General features: G+C 44.3%; 1 protein-coding gene across 1 annotated transcript; it reads left to right on the top strand.

The window, feature by feature from the left end:
• Positions 1-209: 209 nt before the first annotated feature.
• On the top strand, positions 210-3,349 carry GADD45A (growth arrest and DNA damage inducible alpha). Its single transcript, XM_082832976.1, has 4 exons — positions 210-530; positions 970-1,071; positions 1,321-1,558; positions 2,666-3,349. The coding sequence occupies exons 2-4, from the start codon at positions 971-973 to the stop codon at positions 2,777-2,779; spliced, it is 453 nt and encodes a 150-aa protein (XP_082689102.1). The 5' UTR covers positions 210-530; position 970; the 3' UTR covers positions 2,780-3,349.
• Positions 3,350-15,012: the final 11,663 nt, after the last annotated feature.

Below are 15,012 nucleotides of genomic sequence, written 5' to 3'. Positions count from 1 at the left end.
CCCCAGGCTCGCCTTCCTCGTGGCCCCTCCCTCTTCCGCTCCTCTCAGCCGGGTTCCAGGAGCTGAGGTCAAATTGTCGGAGCAGGCTGATTTGCATAGCCCAATGGCTGCGCGCATGCAAATGAGGCGGGTGGTGGTTGGCTGGGGGTTGGCAGGATAACTCCGGCGAGGGGGGCCTTTGTCCTTCAGTGGCTGTGAGGCAGCTGCCGCGTCGCTATAGTGGACTGTGGCGAGGGGGGGCGCCGAGAGCCGGCGGGCGAGCGAGCGAGGGGGCAGGAGGGGCGGACGGCGCGGCGGCGGCGGGCGCTGGAGGAACCTGAGAAGGAGTGCAGAAAGCAGGCACCCGCGCGCCCACGGTGGCAGGAGCAGCCCGCAAGCCGCTCTCTCTCTGTAGGGCACCTGCAGTTGCAATATGACTTTGGAGGAATTCTCGGCTGGAGAGCAGAAGACCGAAAGGCAAGTAAGCCGGAGCTTCTCCCTGAACTCTGCTTGCCCACTGCGCGCACCCCAGTGCTGCCAGGCTGTGCAAGGTTTAAAAGTTTGCAGAGGGTACTTCCTATCCCGCCTTTCTTCCTCGGGACACTAGAGGCGTGCGTGGACAGAAAGAGCGTGCCTCCCACGCCGGTCGAGCCCCTCGAGCCTTTGCAAAGGGCAGAAGTGACCGTCCCTGCCGGTGCGGCTCCTGCGGCCGGCAGCCTGTGGCTTCGCCCAGCGCCGGGGACTGGCAGTGCCCTCGGGAGAGGGTGGCGGATGGCACTCTCAGGGCTTCTCACTGGACGCCCGGCCTCTGGGCGTGCGAGGGGTTACGGCGGGGGGGGGGTGACAGGCCGGGAACCCCAGGTTTGCAAAGGCCCAGGTGCGCCGTGGCGCGTGCACTCGGGAGGGAGGGTCGCGGCGCAGGGCGAGGGGGCCGCGACGGCCCCGAGGGGCGGCGGGCTGACGGGATCCCCTTGCTCTGCCTGCGTGTAGGATGGATAAGGTGGGGGATGCCCTCGAGGAAGTGCTCAGCAAAGCCCTGAGTCAGCGCACCATCACCGTCGGGGTGTACGAGGCGGCCAAGCTGCTCAACGTGTAAGTGGAACCCTCGCGTGTCCCTCGTGGTTCCTCTTCCCGCCCCAGCCCGGAGAGGTCGCCTTCCAGGGGCGCCCCCTCGGCCAGCAGTGCCACTTCCTGCCGCTTTCCATCTGCCCTGAGGTTGCTTGTCCCAAGGGGAGCAAGCGGGCCGGGGCGCGACCCCCCGGGACGTGGGCGCGGGATGCGGGCGCCCACGCGGCGGGTCTTGCCTTTGGGCTCATCAGCCCCGTCCCTGCCCGCACGCAGCGACCCCGACAACGTGGTGCTGTGCCTGCTGGCGGCGGACGAGGACGACGACAGGGACGTGGCTCTGCAGATCCACTTCACCCTGATCCAGGCGTTCTGCTGCGAGAACGACATCGACATCCTGCGCGTCAGTAACCCTGGCCGGCTGGCCGAGCTCCTGCTCCTGGAGAGTGACGCGGGCCCCGCGTTGAGCGAGGGCGCGGAGCAGCCCCCGGACTTGCACTGCGTGCTGGTGACGGTAAGGGAGAAGGGGACTGCGGGCAGGACGTGGTTAGAGTCCTGGCAGGAAGTCCGCAACGGCTGAAAGTCGCCTGACTCCAGATCTGGAATGGCTGAGGGTCAAGAGCTGGGCGCCTTTGCCCCATCAAAGAGTGTGGCTGGACTTTCAGCCGAGATGTGCTAGTTTCATCCTTGGGATTTTCTCTGGTACGGAACGTGTCTAAGCACGTTGGAGGCTGCCAGAAGCGGAAGAGATCCTTGTGAGTCAGCATTGTCAGCCCAGCTACTCCCTACCTACATCTGCACTACCTCCCGTGACTAATTCCTTTAGCAGGGCAGATTAGATAAAGCCAAATAAATTCCTGGCTCACCCTCATTAAGGAGTCAGCTTCATTCTCTGCCAGTCAGAGCTAAAAATAGAAATGGTGTGGGAGACAGACCTTATTAATTCCCTAGAAATGTATTGAGAGGATAGAGTGGAAATTTTTTCTTTGCAATCTTGCATATTTTAAAATGGAGCTCCCCCCACCCCCATAAAAACCTTTGGTAGGTAGATAACTTGTGTTTACAGAGGTAAATGTGATCGTTTTGTCTTTTACATTTTACTAGTTTTTGACTGATCTCTTTAAGTGGCAGCCTAATTATTTTGCTACTCCTGAAAAAATACTACTGTCTCTTTTGGGAGGATAACAGGTGGCAGTTCTAGTTAACTGCTATGCAGCTCTCACCTCCTGGTAGCCCAGCATGGAAATATTTCTCACAGTTGTTTCACTCAGGTCTCTGCCAAGGTACAAGTTTGGTAGGGCAAGCCTGTGAATGATACTTTCATGCAAAACTGAATAAATATTATGAAAACATATATATATGTATATGGCTCAGTGGGTTTCATGTACTCAGACTATACTCAGACTTTGAAGAGTACAGCTTGGTAGAGAATTACCCTGAATGATTTTGCAGGAAACCCAACTACCTAGAAGAAATTTTCTTTCTTATGGTTGTAACAGGTCTCTGTGTCACACAGCCAAAGTATAGAATGTTCGAGTGTCTTCCCCTCAAAAGTGGTGTAATAAGTAGCAAAGGCTGACTTTTTTAATAGTAAATTTATTTTTTCTAAATTTGTTCCCAGAATCCACATTCATCACAGTGGAAGGATCCTGCCTTAAGTCAACTTATTTGTTTTTGCCGGGAAAGTCGCTACATGGATCAGTGGGTTCCAGTGATTAATCTCCCTGAACGGTGATGGCATCTGAATGAAAATAACTGAACCAAATTGCACTGAAGTTTTGAAATACCTTTGTAGTTACTCAAGCAGTTACTCCCTACACTGATGCAAGGATTACAGAAACTGATGTCAAGGGGCTGAGTGAGTTCAACTACATGTTCTGGGAGCCCGGAGATAGATGACTTTGCAGATGGAAAGAGGTGAAAATGAAGAAGGAAGCTGTGTGGAAACAGAAATACAAGTCAAAAGGAACAAAAATTACAAAGAACCACGCAGGAAGGAAAACAAAACTATGTATTAATTTAGGATGGTTGAGTTACATTTAAATAAACCAAATATGCTTTGTTGAAGTTTAAATGTGCGGCAGTAGTTTGGGTAATTTTGGTTTATATGCCCTCAAGTAAAAAAGAAAAAAGCAGAAAGGGTTAATCATATTTTAAAACCATATTTTATTGTATTTTGATGAGATGTTAAATTCTCAAAGTTTTATTATAAATTGTACTAAGTTATTTTATGACATGAAAGGTTATTTATGCTATAAATTTTTTGAAACACAATACTTAACAATAAACTGGTATGGAATAATTGCATCATTTCTTTATGTGTGTTTTGTTTCCTTTAACTTGGACTTTCTTTTAAAGAAGTTTCTTTTTAATATGGAAAAATTAAAACCCTTGTGAAATCATATACGTATAGTATATGTGTCTGTATATATAGATGTGTGTGTGTATGTATATATAATTCTTTTCCACTCTTAAACATTTGGGCCAGACATGGGGGCATAATATTGCTTTTCATTCATTCTTTAGTGGACATTTTAGTGATGCCCTGCTCTACCCTACATCCAAAGTCAGAAAAACGAAGATTTAAGAGGAGTTGGGGTTAGAGTTAGGGAACAGGAGTGTTAGAAATTGCACTTGCAAAACCTGAATAAATATTTATAGTTCAATGATACTAGTGCTGTAATAAGATTATATGCAACATATTAAGGAAGCAGAGGGGAGAGAGTGACCAAAGGTACCTGTAAGACCAGTGAAGTTTTTCCTGGAGAGAGATTATTTTATTTGGATCTTAAAACAGGAAGAGGATATTGCTAGCAGCAGCACACTAGTTTCTGAAAAGGTGTGGAGGCCCGAAAGACCAAAACCTGTTCAGGGAACAAAGTGATTCTGTGTGTGCCTCTGGTGTAGAAAGATAAGGGAGAGAAAAGGCTGAAAGCTAAGTGGCGATTAGGCCCAGACTGTAAAGGGCATTCTGTGTCACCCGTAGCTTTTGGGCTTCCTTCTGTAAACTTTGGCCAGTCTGCAGAGGCCTTCACGCAGGGAGTGACGTGATCAGTGTTCTAGGAAGATAACACTGGAGACTGAAAGACGGGTTATTGGGATAATCGGCTGTAGGTAACAAGGCCAATTAGAAAGTGACTGGAACAGTCCAAGGCTGTGCATTTTGCAGAAGCATATTCAGGGAACAAACAGGAAAGTGGCCTGCTAAATACTCTGGTACCCTTATTCTCTTTCTAGAGCTGTGCCTTCCAGCTGAACATGTCTGCTATGGTTCTGAGGGGTTTGGTTAAATTAGATGGGAGAGGTGGAAGAAAAGAGCAAAAGAAATGAAAGGCTTCAGCAGAACAGTCATCTTTTACTTGGAACAGTCACTTGATAATTAACTGCAATAACCTCCTGTAGATACAGCCAAAGAAAGCAAAAATGCCTACTGAGGCGAAGCCTAATATAGCTTTGGTCTACATGATTTTTCTTTGCCTCCTTCTCAAACCATAAGCCCCCATGGCTCCCCTGCCATCTGTCTCCCACCCTTGTCATGACTACATACAATCAGGAAAAAGTAGAAGTCAGAGGAGAGAAAACCAGCTAACAGTAACTAAAAGCTCCACATTTCTGCATATTTTAGGAATAACATAGGCCCGTGAGCCCTTCACCTTGCAATTAAGTTTCTGTTTTTCACATCTACTAGAAATGTGGGTTTTTAGGCCTTGTTTAGACTTGTATCTTATTTAAGCTAGTGCCTGATCCAAAACATAACTGGTATTTCATATTTGTTTCTTACATTATCAAAAGATTGAGAGCAGTGAGTTTTAAACAGAATTTCGTTTCGTTCCCACTAAAGTAAAAATATTTTCAATTCTTTCCCACAACTACTTGATTAAAAACGCTTCTGCAAAGATGAGTGAATTAAAGTAGGAAGGCAGAGTGGGGAGAAGCAGCATTGCTTGGCGGAAAGAGCATGGGGTACAGCCAGGATCAGTTCCAGTACATCCCGTTTTCCTCATCAGCAAAATGGAGATAAAATTAACCATCTTGCAGAGTTGTTTCGCTCCTACAGGACTGTAACTTCCCTGAAGGTAAGAAACAGTGTCTGGTTCATAATTGTAGCCCAGTACTTAGCACACTTCTCAGCAAACAGTAGGTGTTGAATTAATATTTGTTGACTAGGGACTTCCCTGGCTGTCCCGTGGTTAAGACTCCACCCTTCCAATGTAGGGGGTGTGGGTTCAATCCCCGCTCAGGGAACTAAGATCCCACATAGCGTGGCAAAAAAAAAAATTTGTTGACTAAATGATTTAGAAATAATAGATGCAAACTACCTGGCATCTGATAGGTGCCAATACAGTGTGTCTATTACTAAAACTTAGGCGATAGCAATAGAAGAACTTTTAAGGCATCAGAGAAATCTGTTGCTTATAACATGGTATATATATTTTAAGAAAAGTGTTTTGAATCTGTATTCTCAATTCGTAGTACTTAGAGATATGAAGTGGTAGTATGCATCCTTCAGGTTGTTTGGTTTCAGAAAAATCTCAACAATTAATTCAGTGTTGTTTTGGTTTTTAAGTTTTAACTGTTGTTATTTGCTCCTGATTGAACATAACCCCAAAGTAACAAGGCATTGAAAAATCCAATCTGAAACAATTGAGTTAATTGTAAACAAGTGTGCAATTACCAGGGCAGAGTCTGCCTCTAAATGATGCTAATACTTTTCAGTTGTGCTTTAAATGCCTACTTATTGCGAGTAGGTGAAAATGTTACAACAGGGACAAAAATCCCCTCGTCTACCTACCGTGTGTTGTTTGTGGAAAATACCTATTTTTTTCCACTGGCAGCTTCACCTCAGTGTTGTAAATAGCATTGACTTCTCCTGCCTACAGTTCACCAAGGCCCTCAGTAAGTTAAACTTATATAGTGAAAGGACTCATGAAGGTAACTAATCTTCCATAATACATGTTTTATTTCCCGAATAAAGAAAAAAGGGTCATGACTAGGAAAGAGCTGTTTGTATATTGTTAATAGGAAGTATTTTCAAAGCTTGTTTTGAGATGCCTTACTGTAACCCTTCTAAAATCAGTTTCCCAATTTTCAACTATATGGGTTAAATTTTATTCTTTGATATGTGGTAGAAGGCTGTAAGCAGTGAGGTGCGTTTCCTTTAAATGAACAAAACTCTCAATGGCATGATTTAACACCAAGCCAGTGTCCCTCAAGTTGAGTTGAATCTTTTTTTGTTCCTTTTAAACAATACTTAGATAAACATAAGAAACTGTGTAAAACGTTATATTCATGAAGATCACCAAGAAGTACTTAGTGAGAACTTATTATGGGCAAGGGGCTATGCTGGTTATATTGAAATCTAAGAAAAATCAGACACTTCCTCTGGCCTCAAGGAGTTCCCAGCCTAGTGAAGTAACTAGGGCATGCACATCAATAGATGTAATCCGAAGCAAAAGTGCCCAGTAACATAAGAAAGTCCCAGAGAAATGCTATGAGAATTCAAAGGGTAGAGATTTCTGGAGGGCACATGGGGATGACAAGTAGAAAAAGTCTGTTAAGTTCTTTTTTTTTTTTTTTTTTTGGCGGTATGTGGGCCTATCACTGTTGTGGCCTCTCCCGTTGCGGAGCACAGGCTCCGGACGCGCAGGCTCAGTGGCCATGGCTCACGGGCCCAGCTGCTCCGCAGCATGTGGGATCCTCCTGGACAGGGGCACGAGCCCCTGTCCCCTACATCGGCAGGCGGACTCTCAACCACTGCGCCACCAGGGAAGCCCAAAAGTCTGTAAGTTCTTTGATCAGAAGCTAGCATCGTATTTTGCAACCACACAAATTACTTAATTGATTGAATATTGAATGTAATTCTGCTAAGTGCTGTGGGGAATACACAGATGTAGCCTATAAGAGCACTTGTCCTTAAGAAGTTTATCATCAAATAAGGAAATTGTGAAGGTTAGCACATTCACTTCTTTAATGCTATTTATTGAAAGCCCATCATGTACCTGACACTGTGTTAGGTCCCGGGGCTACAAAAGTGAAAAAATAAGATCTCTGCCTTCAAGGATGTGTGCAGTTTAGTGTAGAAGACTGACACCTGTGATGCAGGGTGATCAGCGATGATGTGCTATGTTCAAGGCCTAAGTGTTCCTGGGGGTCGGGAAGGTTTGCCAGATCCAGTGCAACCAGTGCAACCCAAAGGATGAAGAGATCTGCCAGGGGACTGTGAAGGGCACGTCTTCCCGGACAGGAACTGCACCTCTCGAGTGTATGTTTGAGGCATGTTTGGGGCGAGTTTCTGAGGCAACCACACCACTCACATAGGGCTTACTACACGCTGAGCACAGCTCTAAGAACCTTATGGTAACTCATTAGCCTCACAACAACTCTATGGAAGTAAGTATCAGTACTATTATTGCCTCTATTTTGAAGGTGAAGAGACTGATACACACAGAGAGAAATCTGCCCAGAGTTTGTTAGTAAGTGGCAAGTCCAGGATGCACGCTGAAGAAGTCTGGTCCTGGAATCCATATTCTCCAGTGACAGGTGATAATGTGGGAAAAGGTGGTAGGGAGGACCATGAAGGGCCCTGCAAGCCAGCCTTTTTTTCATTAGGTGATAGAAAGCCATTTAAAAACTTAAAACTGAGAAAATAGGCAGGGTGCTATTACCACCATGACAGAGGCTAGGAAAAGATGAAACTGTGGCTCACAAAGTCCTAATGTGAGGTTGGAAACTGGTAGCCAAGAGAAATTTGGCTCACATGCTGTTTAAAAACAATTTTTGGGGGGAATCACTTGCCAACGTTTAATCATGGAGAAATTTCTTCGAAAAATCTTTATTTCTGTTGTCGCCTGGAAATTTGCTGTATGTGGCAACAGTGGGCCCACATTCTGCATGGCAGCAATTGGCTGCAGCTGAGGGAGGCTCCTCCCTTTTAGACAGATTTCCAGTTTGCCACAGACCTCACCCCTCCCTATTGTTAACTTAAGCCTGCTGGACTCACTTAGGCTTTCCTTCCTAATCCTTTTAGGCATGTGAGGTCCACACTTCACCCCCCAATGACAAATATCTCTCAGTCTGGGGCTCAGATTCTTCCTGTGTAAAATGAGGGATTTGCCCTCCAGAATTTCTCACATTGTTCCGATAATAATGAAGACCTAGCATTTTTGATAGTGTTAAAAATACAGCTTTAAGACCCCTTCCCAGGAGCTTCAGATTAAATGGGGCTGGGAAAATACTCAGAATTTATTTTTTTAACAAGTAAATTCAGGTAATTCTTATTATCAGGGAAGAGAAACACTGCCTGCTTTCTTGGAGTTCTTCCAGCTGAAATTGAGCAGAATCACGCTTAACAAGTTTGGTGCGGGGGCAGGAGCAGCGAGCAGCTTTCACCACATCAGTTTCCAGTCTCCCTGATGTTAGCCCACCAGGAGCTGAGGGATACATGTTCCTCTGCAAAGGTTGAAGAGATTCTCAGGGAAGAGGTATAACCAGAACAATTTGCTACGTGTGGACAGAGTTAGAATTTACTAGTTTACTAAGGTGATTACTGTACAAATTACAAGAACTACAAAAGGTGGGAGGTCCACAAACAGGTTGGCTCTTAGCACTACCTTGAACTGACCGATCAACAGACCTGTTATGGGCCCGACACAGCACTGAGCACTTGGACAAGGAGCTGACAGCACGATAAAAACAACCTGTTGTACAGTGTTGCTCGGCATCAGGCACAAGGTAAGGAGCTCGGAGACTGAGTGGAGTTCCTATTTTTGTTATATCCATTAGCACTTTCTGGCTTATAATGTGCTTTCACATTTAGTTATTTATTTATTTTCTTTTTTGCGGTACGCGGGCCTCTCACTGTTGTGGCCTCTCCCGTTGCGGAGCACAGGCTCCGGACGCGCAGGTTCAGCGGCCATGGCTCACGGGCCCAGCCGCTCTGCGGCATGTGGGATCTTCCCGGACCGGGGCACGAACCTGTGTCCCCTGCATCGGCAGGCGGACTCTTAACCACTGTGCCACCAGGGAAGCCCTGCTTTCACATTTATTAATCCATTTGATTCCTTGCCAAAGCACCTGAGGCTCAGAGAAGCCAAGAGACCCCTCCAGAGCCACATGGAGAGGAAGGTGAAAATCAAAATTCTACTGTGAACTCCATCTCTCAAAGACACCAACCAGACAGCACAGGTTAACCCGGGAGGCTGAAACTAATTGCATCTAATCTTTTACTTACCCGGTAAATGGGAGAGAGCCCTCGGAAAACTAAAGGAGAGAATTCTAAGAATTGTTCTCTTTCATCCTGTAACCTCATCACAGAAGAAGTGATTTTTGTGTCCTTGGGTACTTTATGCTAACGTATTTTCTACAAATAAGTGTCTGAGAACTTATTATGCAGAAAAGCTGCAAAGTTCCCTAGTATCCCCACTTAATACCTGATTACATCACCACACTGTAATCACACTGCAACCATCAAAATAAGCACTCTGCAAAAAGGCTCATCTGCAGAAGAGCCTTCTGATTTTTTTGCTTCTTTGTATAACTGTTAAGGACAGAGCTGGCAAAAGATCAAGAATAAGAGTTCAGCAGTTAAGACAATAGGCTTTTCTAGCCAGAAAGAGCTGAGCTTGGGTCCTGGATCCCAGCTAGGGCTTGGGAAAGTAGTGTAACTTCTCTCAGCCTCAGTTATTTCTCCCAGAAAATGGGAAAATAAACAAGGCTTATATCATTGATTTTTTGTGGGGATTAAAGGAAACAATGCAGAGAAAGCAAAGCACTCGGCTCAGTTCCTGGAAGTACTGGATATATGTAACCTAACGATAATCGCATCTCCCATGATAATTACATCTCCCACGAGTGGGTAATTTTCTATGCATGTATGTTACGTATGTATTTTGTATCATTATTCTATGTTTGTAAATTAGAGGGTGACTTAAGTGAAAAAGAAACCCTCCAGCCAACTACATAGCTGAACAGAACTGAATATGGAAAGGCATTATCCAATTAAATTGTTAATTTCCACGAATCCAGTTTCTCCTCTCCATTACCATTAATTTGGTCCTTTATCACCCATTTGGATTATCAGAGCAGTTTCTGTTCAAAATCAAACATTGAGCTCATACTGTGTGCCAAGTTCTGTGCTGGAACTTACTATAGAAAGATGATTATGGTGCAGTTTCTACCTGCAGTCTAGTGTAGGGAGCTGACAGACACAGAGAATTTAAGGTGGTGTGGTAGGCATGGTGTGTGTGTGTGTGTGTGTGTGTGTGTGTGTGTGTGTGTGTGTGTGTGTGTGTGTGTGTGTGTGTGTGTGTGTGTGTGTGTGTGTGTGTTAGGGTGGTGGTGGTGGTGAGGAAGCCTTCCAGGAAAGGGTGATGCTTGACCTGAGTCCTGAAGCACGGTTAGAAGAGAGGGGAGAAAAATGCGGTGCACGAGGGATTCTTTCAGTCTGTGGTGTTTGCTACAGGATTAACTGTTAAGGAAGGGAGTGGAGAAAGGTAGGCTGAAAAGGTAGACAGAGACCAGCTCATAGAAGGTCTTGTATGTCCTTCTAAGGAGCATGGCTTTGCCCTGCAGGCAATGAGGGGACGCCGAGGATTTTATATAGAAAAGTAAAATGGGCTAACAGTCGTCTATGGTTTACTCTTCTCAGAGGCATTTAATTGCCCAGATCAATGCAATGGGATTTGAGGGGAGTGTAATGTAAAGGGACAGCTGTTCATTGTTCTTGTCTGTCCTGCTCCCCTCCTTCCTTCCATGAACCTTCTTTCTTGTTAGCACCCCTCACCCCAGCCTCAAAAATAGATTTGGAATATAGGCCTGGCTCATCTTCCTGGCCATGGTGATTGGTGTGGGGATAGATAATGTGACTCAGCTGGGCCAATCAGAAATCTTCCTGAGAATTTTCTGCCAGAGTAGAAAAGTCTGTAGTCTCTTTGCAGTGCCACCAAGCTCATGGATGAGTCTAGGTTTGCTGGCAGCCGCTTGCCTGCTGCGGAGAGTAAGTCAATTAAAGAGTAAAGGGCAGAGGTGACACTTGAAAGCAGAGCTAAATCCAGCTGTACCTGAAGGGAGCCCCATGGATTTTTTATTATGCGTAATTTAATTTTCAACTAAAAATTGGGTTTTAGTTTTATTTGCAACTAGAAGTAGGACTGAGGGATTTCCTGGATGCGAGACCTTCAGGGCCAAAACTGAGACAGTCCCAAGTAAATAGAAACAGTTGGCTATCCTAATACCAGGGGCAACCACAGAGGCTGGAGTCTAGATGGGACGTTTTCCAGTAGTTCAGTCAAGGGGTGATACATGCCTGAACTTGCAGTTGATGAGGAAAATCAGGGGTGGATTTTAGAAATATTTGGGAAATGAAATAGGCAAGACTGGGTGATCAGATGTAAGGAATGAAGGGGAATTCTTGAATGACTCTCAGAATTCCAGCTGGGGCAATTTAAGGATGATACTGATGTCAATTAAAGTTTTGCAAGGGGAAATGGCTTTAGTCTTGGACACATTTTGTTTCAAGTCCTTGTGTGACTATCTGTTAAAAATGTCCAGTAGAATAGGTAAGTTGGATGCTTGGATAAAAGGTGGGCTGGATGTTTGGATTTGGGAATCCTCAGTGTATACTAACAGTGAGAGTGGATGAGCTCTCCAAGAAGAGAGCAGTGGGTCAAGGATAGAAACCTGGGACTGAGGGTGGGATTTTAGAAGGCAGACATAGGAGGAGGAGACAGAGGGGAAAAATGAGTCTGATGTCACAGAAGCTAGTGGGGCAGAATGGTGAGTTTACAGGAGAGAATAATTCCCACTGTTAGAGGGGTCCCTGAAGCAGAGATTGAAATGTTCCACTGAATTTCGAAATTAAGAGTTCACTGGCTGGGACTTCCCTGGTGGCACAGTGGTTGGGAAACTGCCTGCCAATGCAGAGGACATGGGTTCGATCCCTGGTCCGGGAGGATCCCCACATGCTGTGGAGCAACTAAGCCCGTGAGCCACAACTAGTGAGCCCGTGTGCCACAATTGCTGAAGTCCATGCACCCTAGAGCCTGAGCACCACAACTACTGAGCCTGTGTGCTGCAACTACTGAAGCCCGTGCACCTAGAGCCCGAGCTCCGCAACAAGAGAAGCCACTGCAATGAGAAACCCACGCACCGCAACAAAGAGTAGCCCCTGCTCACCATAACTAGAGAAAGCCTGTGTGCAGCAACGAAGATCCAACACAGCTCCCCTCCAAAAAAAAAAAAAAAAAAGAGTTCACTGGCCGTTTTATTGGATGACATCAGTTTCACTCTGTTGGTGTGAGTAAAGCCACACTGCAGTCGATTGAGAAGATGGGAGGTGAGGAAGAGAAGACAGGGAAGGTGGACTACTCTTGGGACATTTTGATAAGAAAGGAGAAAAGAGGATAAGTGGCTTCAGGAATAGCTGGAGGACTTGCTGCTCATCTGTGAGACGGATGGAAGTTATTTGCTTGGGTGTGATGGAGACATTTGGATGTGGAAAGGTAGGAAGTTTTAAGAATTCAGGCCAAATGGCCCCAGCATGTTTTTGATGGGGAAGGCAGGATTATTTGCTTGATGGGAAGGAGATAAATAGGGGGGTCTGAGTAGGGTGTTAAAGGTTTGGAATGGAGGAGTTGAACAAGGACCAATAAAAGAATTATAAAATGCTGCTGGAGGCTCAGCAGAGGTTAGAAACACTACTGCCACTTTTTCTCCACTAGTTCATTCTCCTTCTTCACTCTCTCTTTAAGAAAACAAGGCTTATCATGTCAAGACCCTGCTTAAACCACTCTACCAACTCCCTCCCCTTGCCTTTTATAATCAGTAGAAACTCTTAGCCTTTGTTGACTTTACTCAAACTTCCTTCCCAGCCTCATCAACATTCTTCTCCCCATACTCCTGACACAGAGATCTGTTATCTGATAACCCAGACTTCTTTAGAACCTAGCGTTTGTACACACTTTTTGTGCTGCTGAGAATAACCTTTCCCTATTCCTAACAAACTCCTACTCATCCTTCAAGGCCCAACTGATACAGTGCTGCCTCTGTGAAACCTTTTTTGACTCATTCAGGCAGGGCGACTTCTTATAATAGCATTGATCACATTGCACAGTAAGGCCCACCCCAATCCCCACCCTCACTATCTTGGGAGATCCTAGTCTTTTCTAGGTTTATCCTAGGACATACTTAGCTAGTAGGAGCTACCATATTCCCAGGAGGAGCTCAACAAATGAATGAATTCCTCTTTGTCCTGCTTCTAAAAATCAAATGCTGTGTTATTCACATTTAATGTTGAGTGGGGTATTTTTCTTTTTGTAGTTATAACTCATGAGACATTGTTGATACTTTGTTGAAGAACTTTGCTCATTTAATTCTATTAATTGCTTATATACAAAATACCTTTCTACAATTCATTTTTCCTTAAAAATTCTTTCCTGCCCTGATGATGAGTCAGTAGCTGAGGTATCAGGAAGTGATTTTTAAAATATCTTTTTAAATAGCTATAATTATACTCGGCAAACCCACATACCCTTCTCTGACCCCATACTCTAGACTTTGGTTCTTTTCCTCCTGATTTTCGATTCAAGGAGGAAAATGTAAAATGATTGGGGGTAAAGATGGCAAAAAAGTGACCCAAAGTGAATTGCTCTCCTCTCCCATATTTGTATAAGATTTAAAGCTAGAAGAAATGTTAACAATTACCTAGCCTAAATCCTTCTTTAAAAAATTCCTTTTTTTTTTTTTTCTGGAAACAGGAACAGGAGTCATAAAAGTCTTAAGGTTGCACAGCAAATTAGTGGCAGTCCAACTAGAACCCACATTTCCTGAGTCTAAGATGTTTTTTCCTCTTACTTCATACTGACAACTCATGAAAAAATGCAGTTTTTTAAAAAAAGCATATCGAACGCACTTTTGGATCTCTGCGAAATTCCATTTTCTCATATGTAAAGTAGGGATAATAATAGTAGCGACCTCATGGGTTTGTTGTGAGAATTAAATGAATTAAGAGATGCAAAATGCTGAGAATAGTACCTGCCCATAGTAAGTGCCTGGAGTCTAGTATTGTTTATTTTTATTTAAGGTCCAGTACATTAGGCTCTTGATTACTAAGGAACCAATTTGCTCACTTTACATTACTTAAGTTTATTTAAATTAAAAAAATTTTTTTTGTTTATTGAGTTCACGTGCAATATTATGTTTCGGGTGTACCACACAGTGATTCACAATTTTAAAGGTTATACTCCATTTATAGTTGTTATAAAATATGGCTATATTCTCTGTGCTGTACAATATATACTTGTAGCTTATTTTATACATAGTAGTTTGTACCTCTTAATTCCCTACTCCTATATTGCCCCTCCCCCTCAATCACTAGTTTGTTCTCTATATCTGTGAGTCTGTTTCATTTTTGTTATATTCACTAGTTTGACCTCTCATATAAGCGATATCATACAGTATTTGTTTTTCTCTAAATGCACTTAGCATAATACCCTCCAAATCCCATCCATGTTCTTGCATGGCAAAATTTCATTCTTTTTTATGGTTGAGTAGTATTCCATCGACTATATTCATATACCACATCTTCTTTATCCATTTGTCTGTTGATGGACACTAAGGTTAATTCCATATCTTGGCTATTGTAAATAATGCTGCTGTGAACATTGGGGTGCGTGTATCTTTTCAAAGTAGTATTTTTGTTCTTTTCAGATACATACCCAGGAGTGGAATTGCTGGGTCATATGGTAGTTTTATTTCTCACTTGATTAATTTTAAAATTCCCGAAGTTATTTTGCCTCCCTGCTGCCCCCCCCCCCCATTCAAACCATGCTACAGTTATGAAGACAGACTATATGGGCTGCAGAATCTAGCTGACGCGGGTGTGTGGAATTAGGGTCTGTACTTCTTAGTTGTTGGATCCTGCATTACTCACTTGACTTCTCTGAGCCTCAGTTCCTCATCTGTAGCATACAG

The sequence above is a fragment of the Leucopleurus acutus genome (assembly GCF_964270905.1).
Source record: "Leucopleurus acutus genome assembly, chromosome: 2".
Classification (NCBI taxonomy): Eukaryota; Metazoa; Chordata; class Mammalia; order Artiodactyla; family Delphinidae; genus Leucopleurus; species Leucopleurus acutus.
The sequence above is the reverse complement of the archived record's forward strand: the minus strand, read 5'-3'. Positions and strand labels throughout refer to the sequence as shown.

Bases quoted from the DNA above. Each gene is read 5' to 3' on its own strand.
- GADD45A (XM_082832976.1), top strand. From the start codon at position 971: ATGGATAAGGTGGGGGATGCCCTCGAGGAAGTGCTCAGCAAAGCCCTG. The intron at 1,072-1,320 runs GTAAGTGGAACC...GCCCGCACGCAG, and splicing joins GCGGCCAAGCTGCTCAACGT to CGACCCCGACAACGTGGTGC. The intron at 1,559-2,665 runs GTAAGGGAGAAG...ATTTGTTCCCAG, and splicing joins TGCACTGCGTGCTGGTGACG to AATCCACATTCATCACAGTG.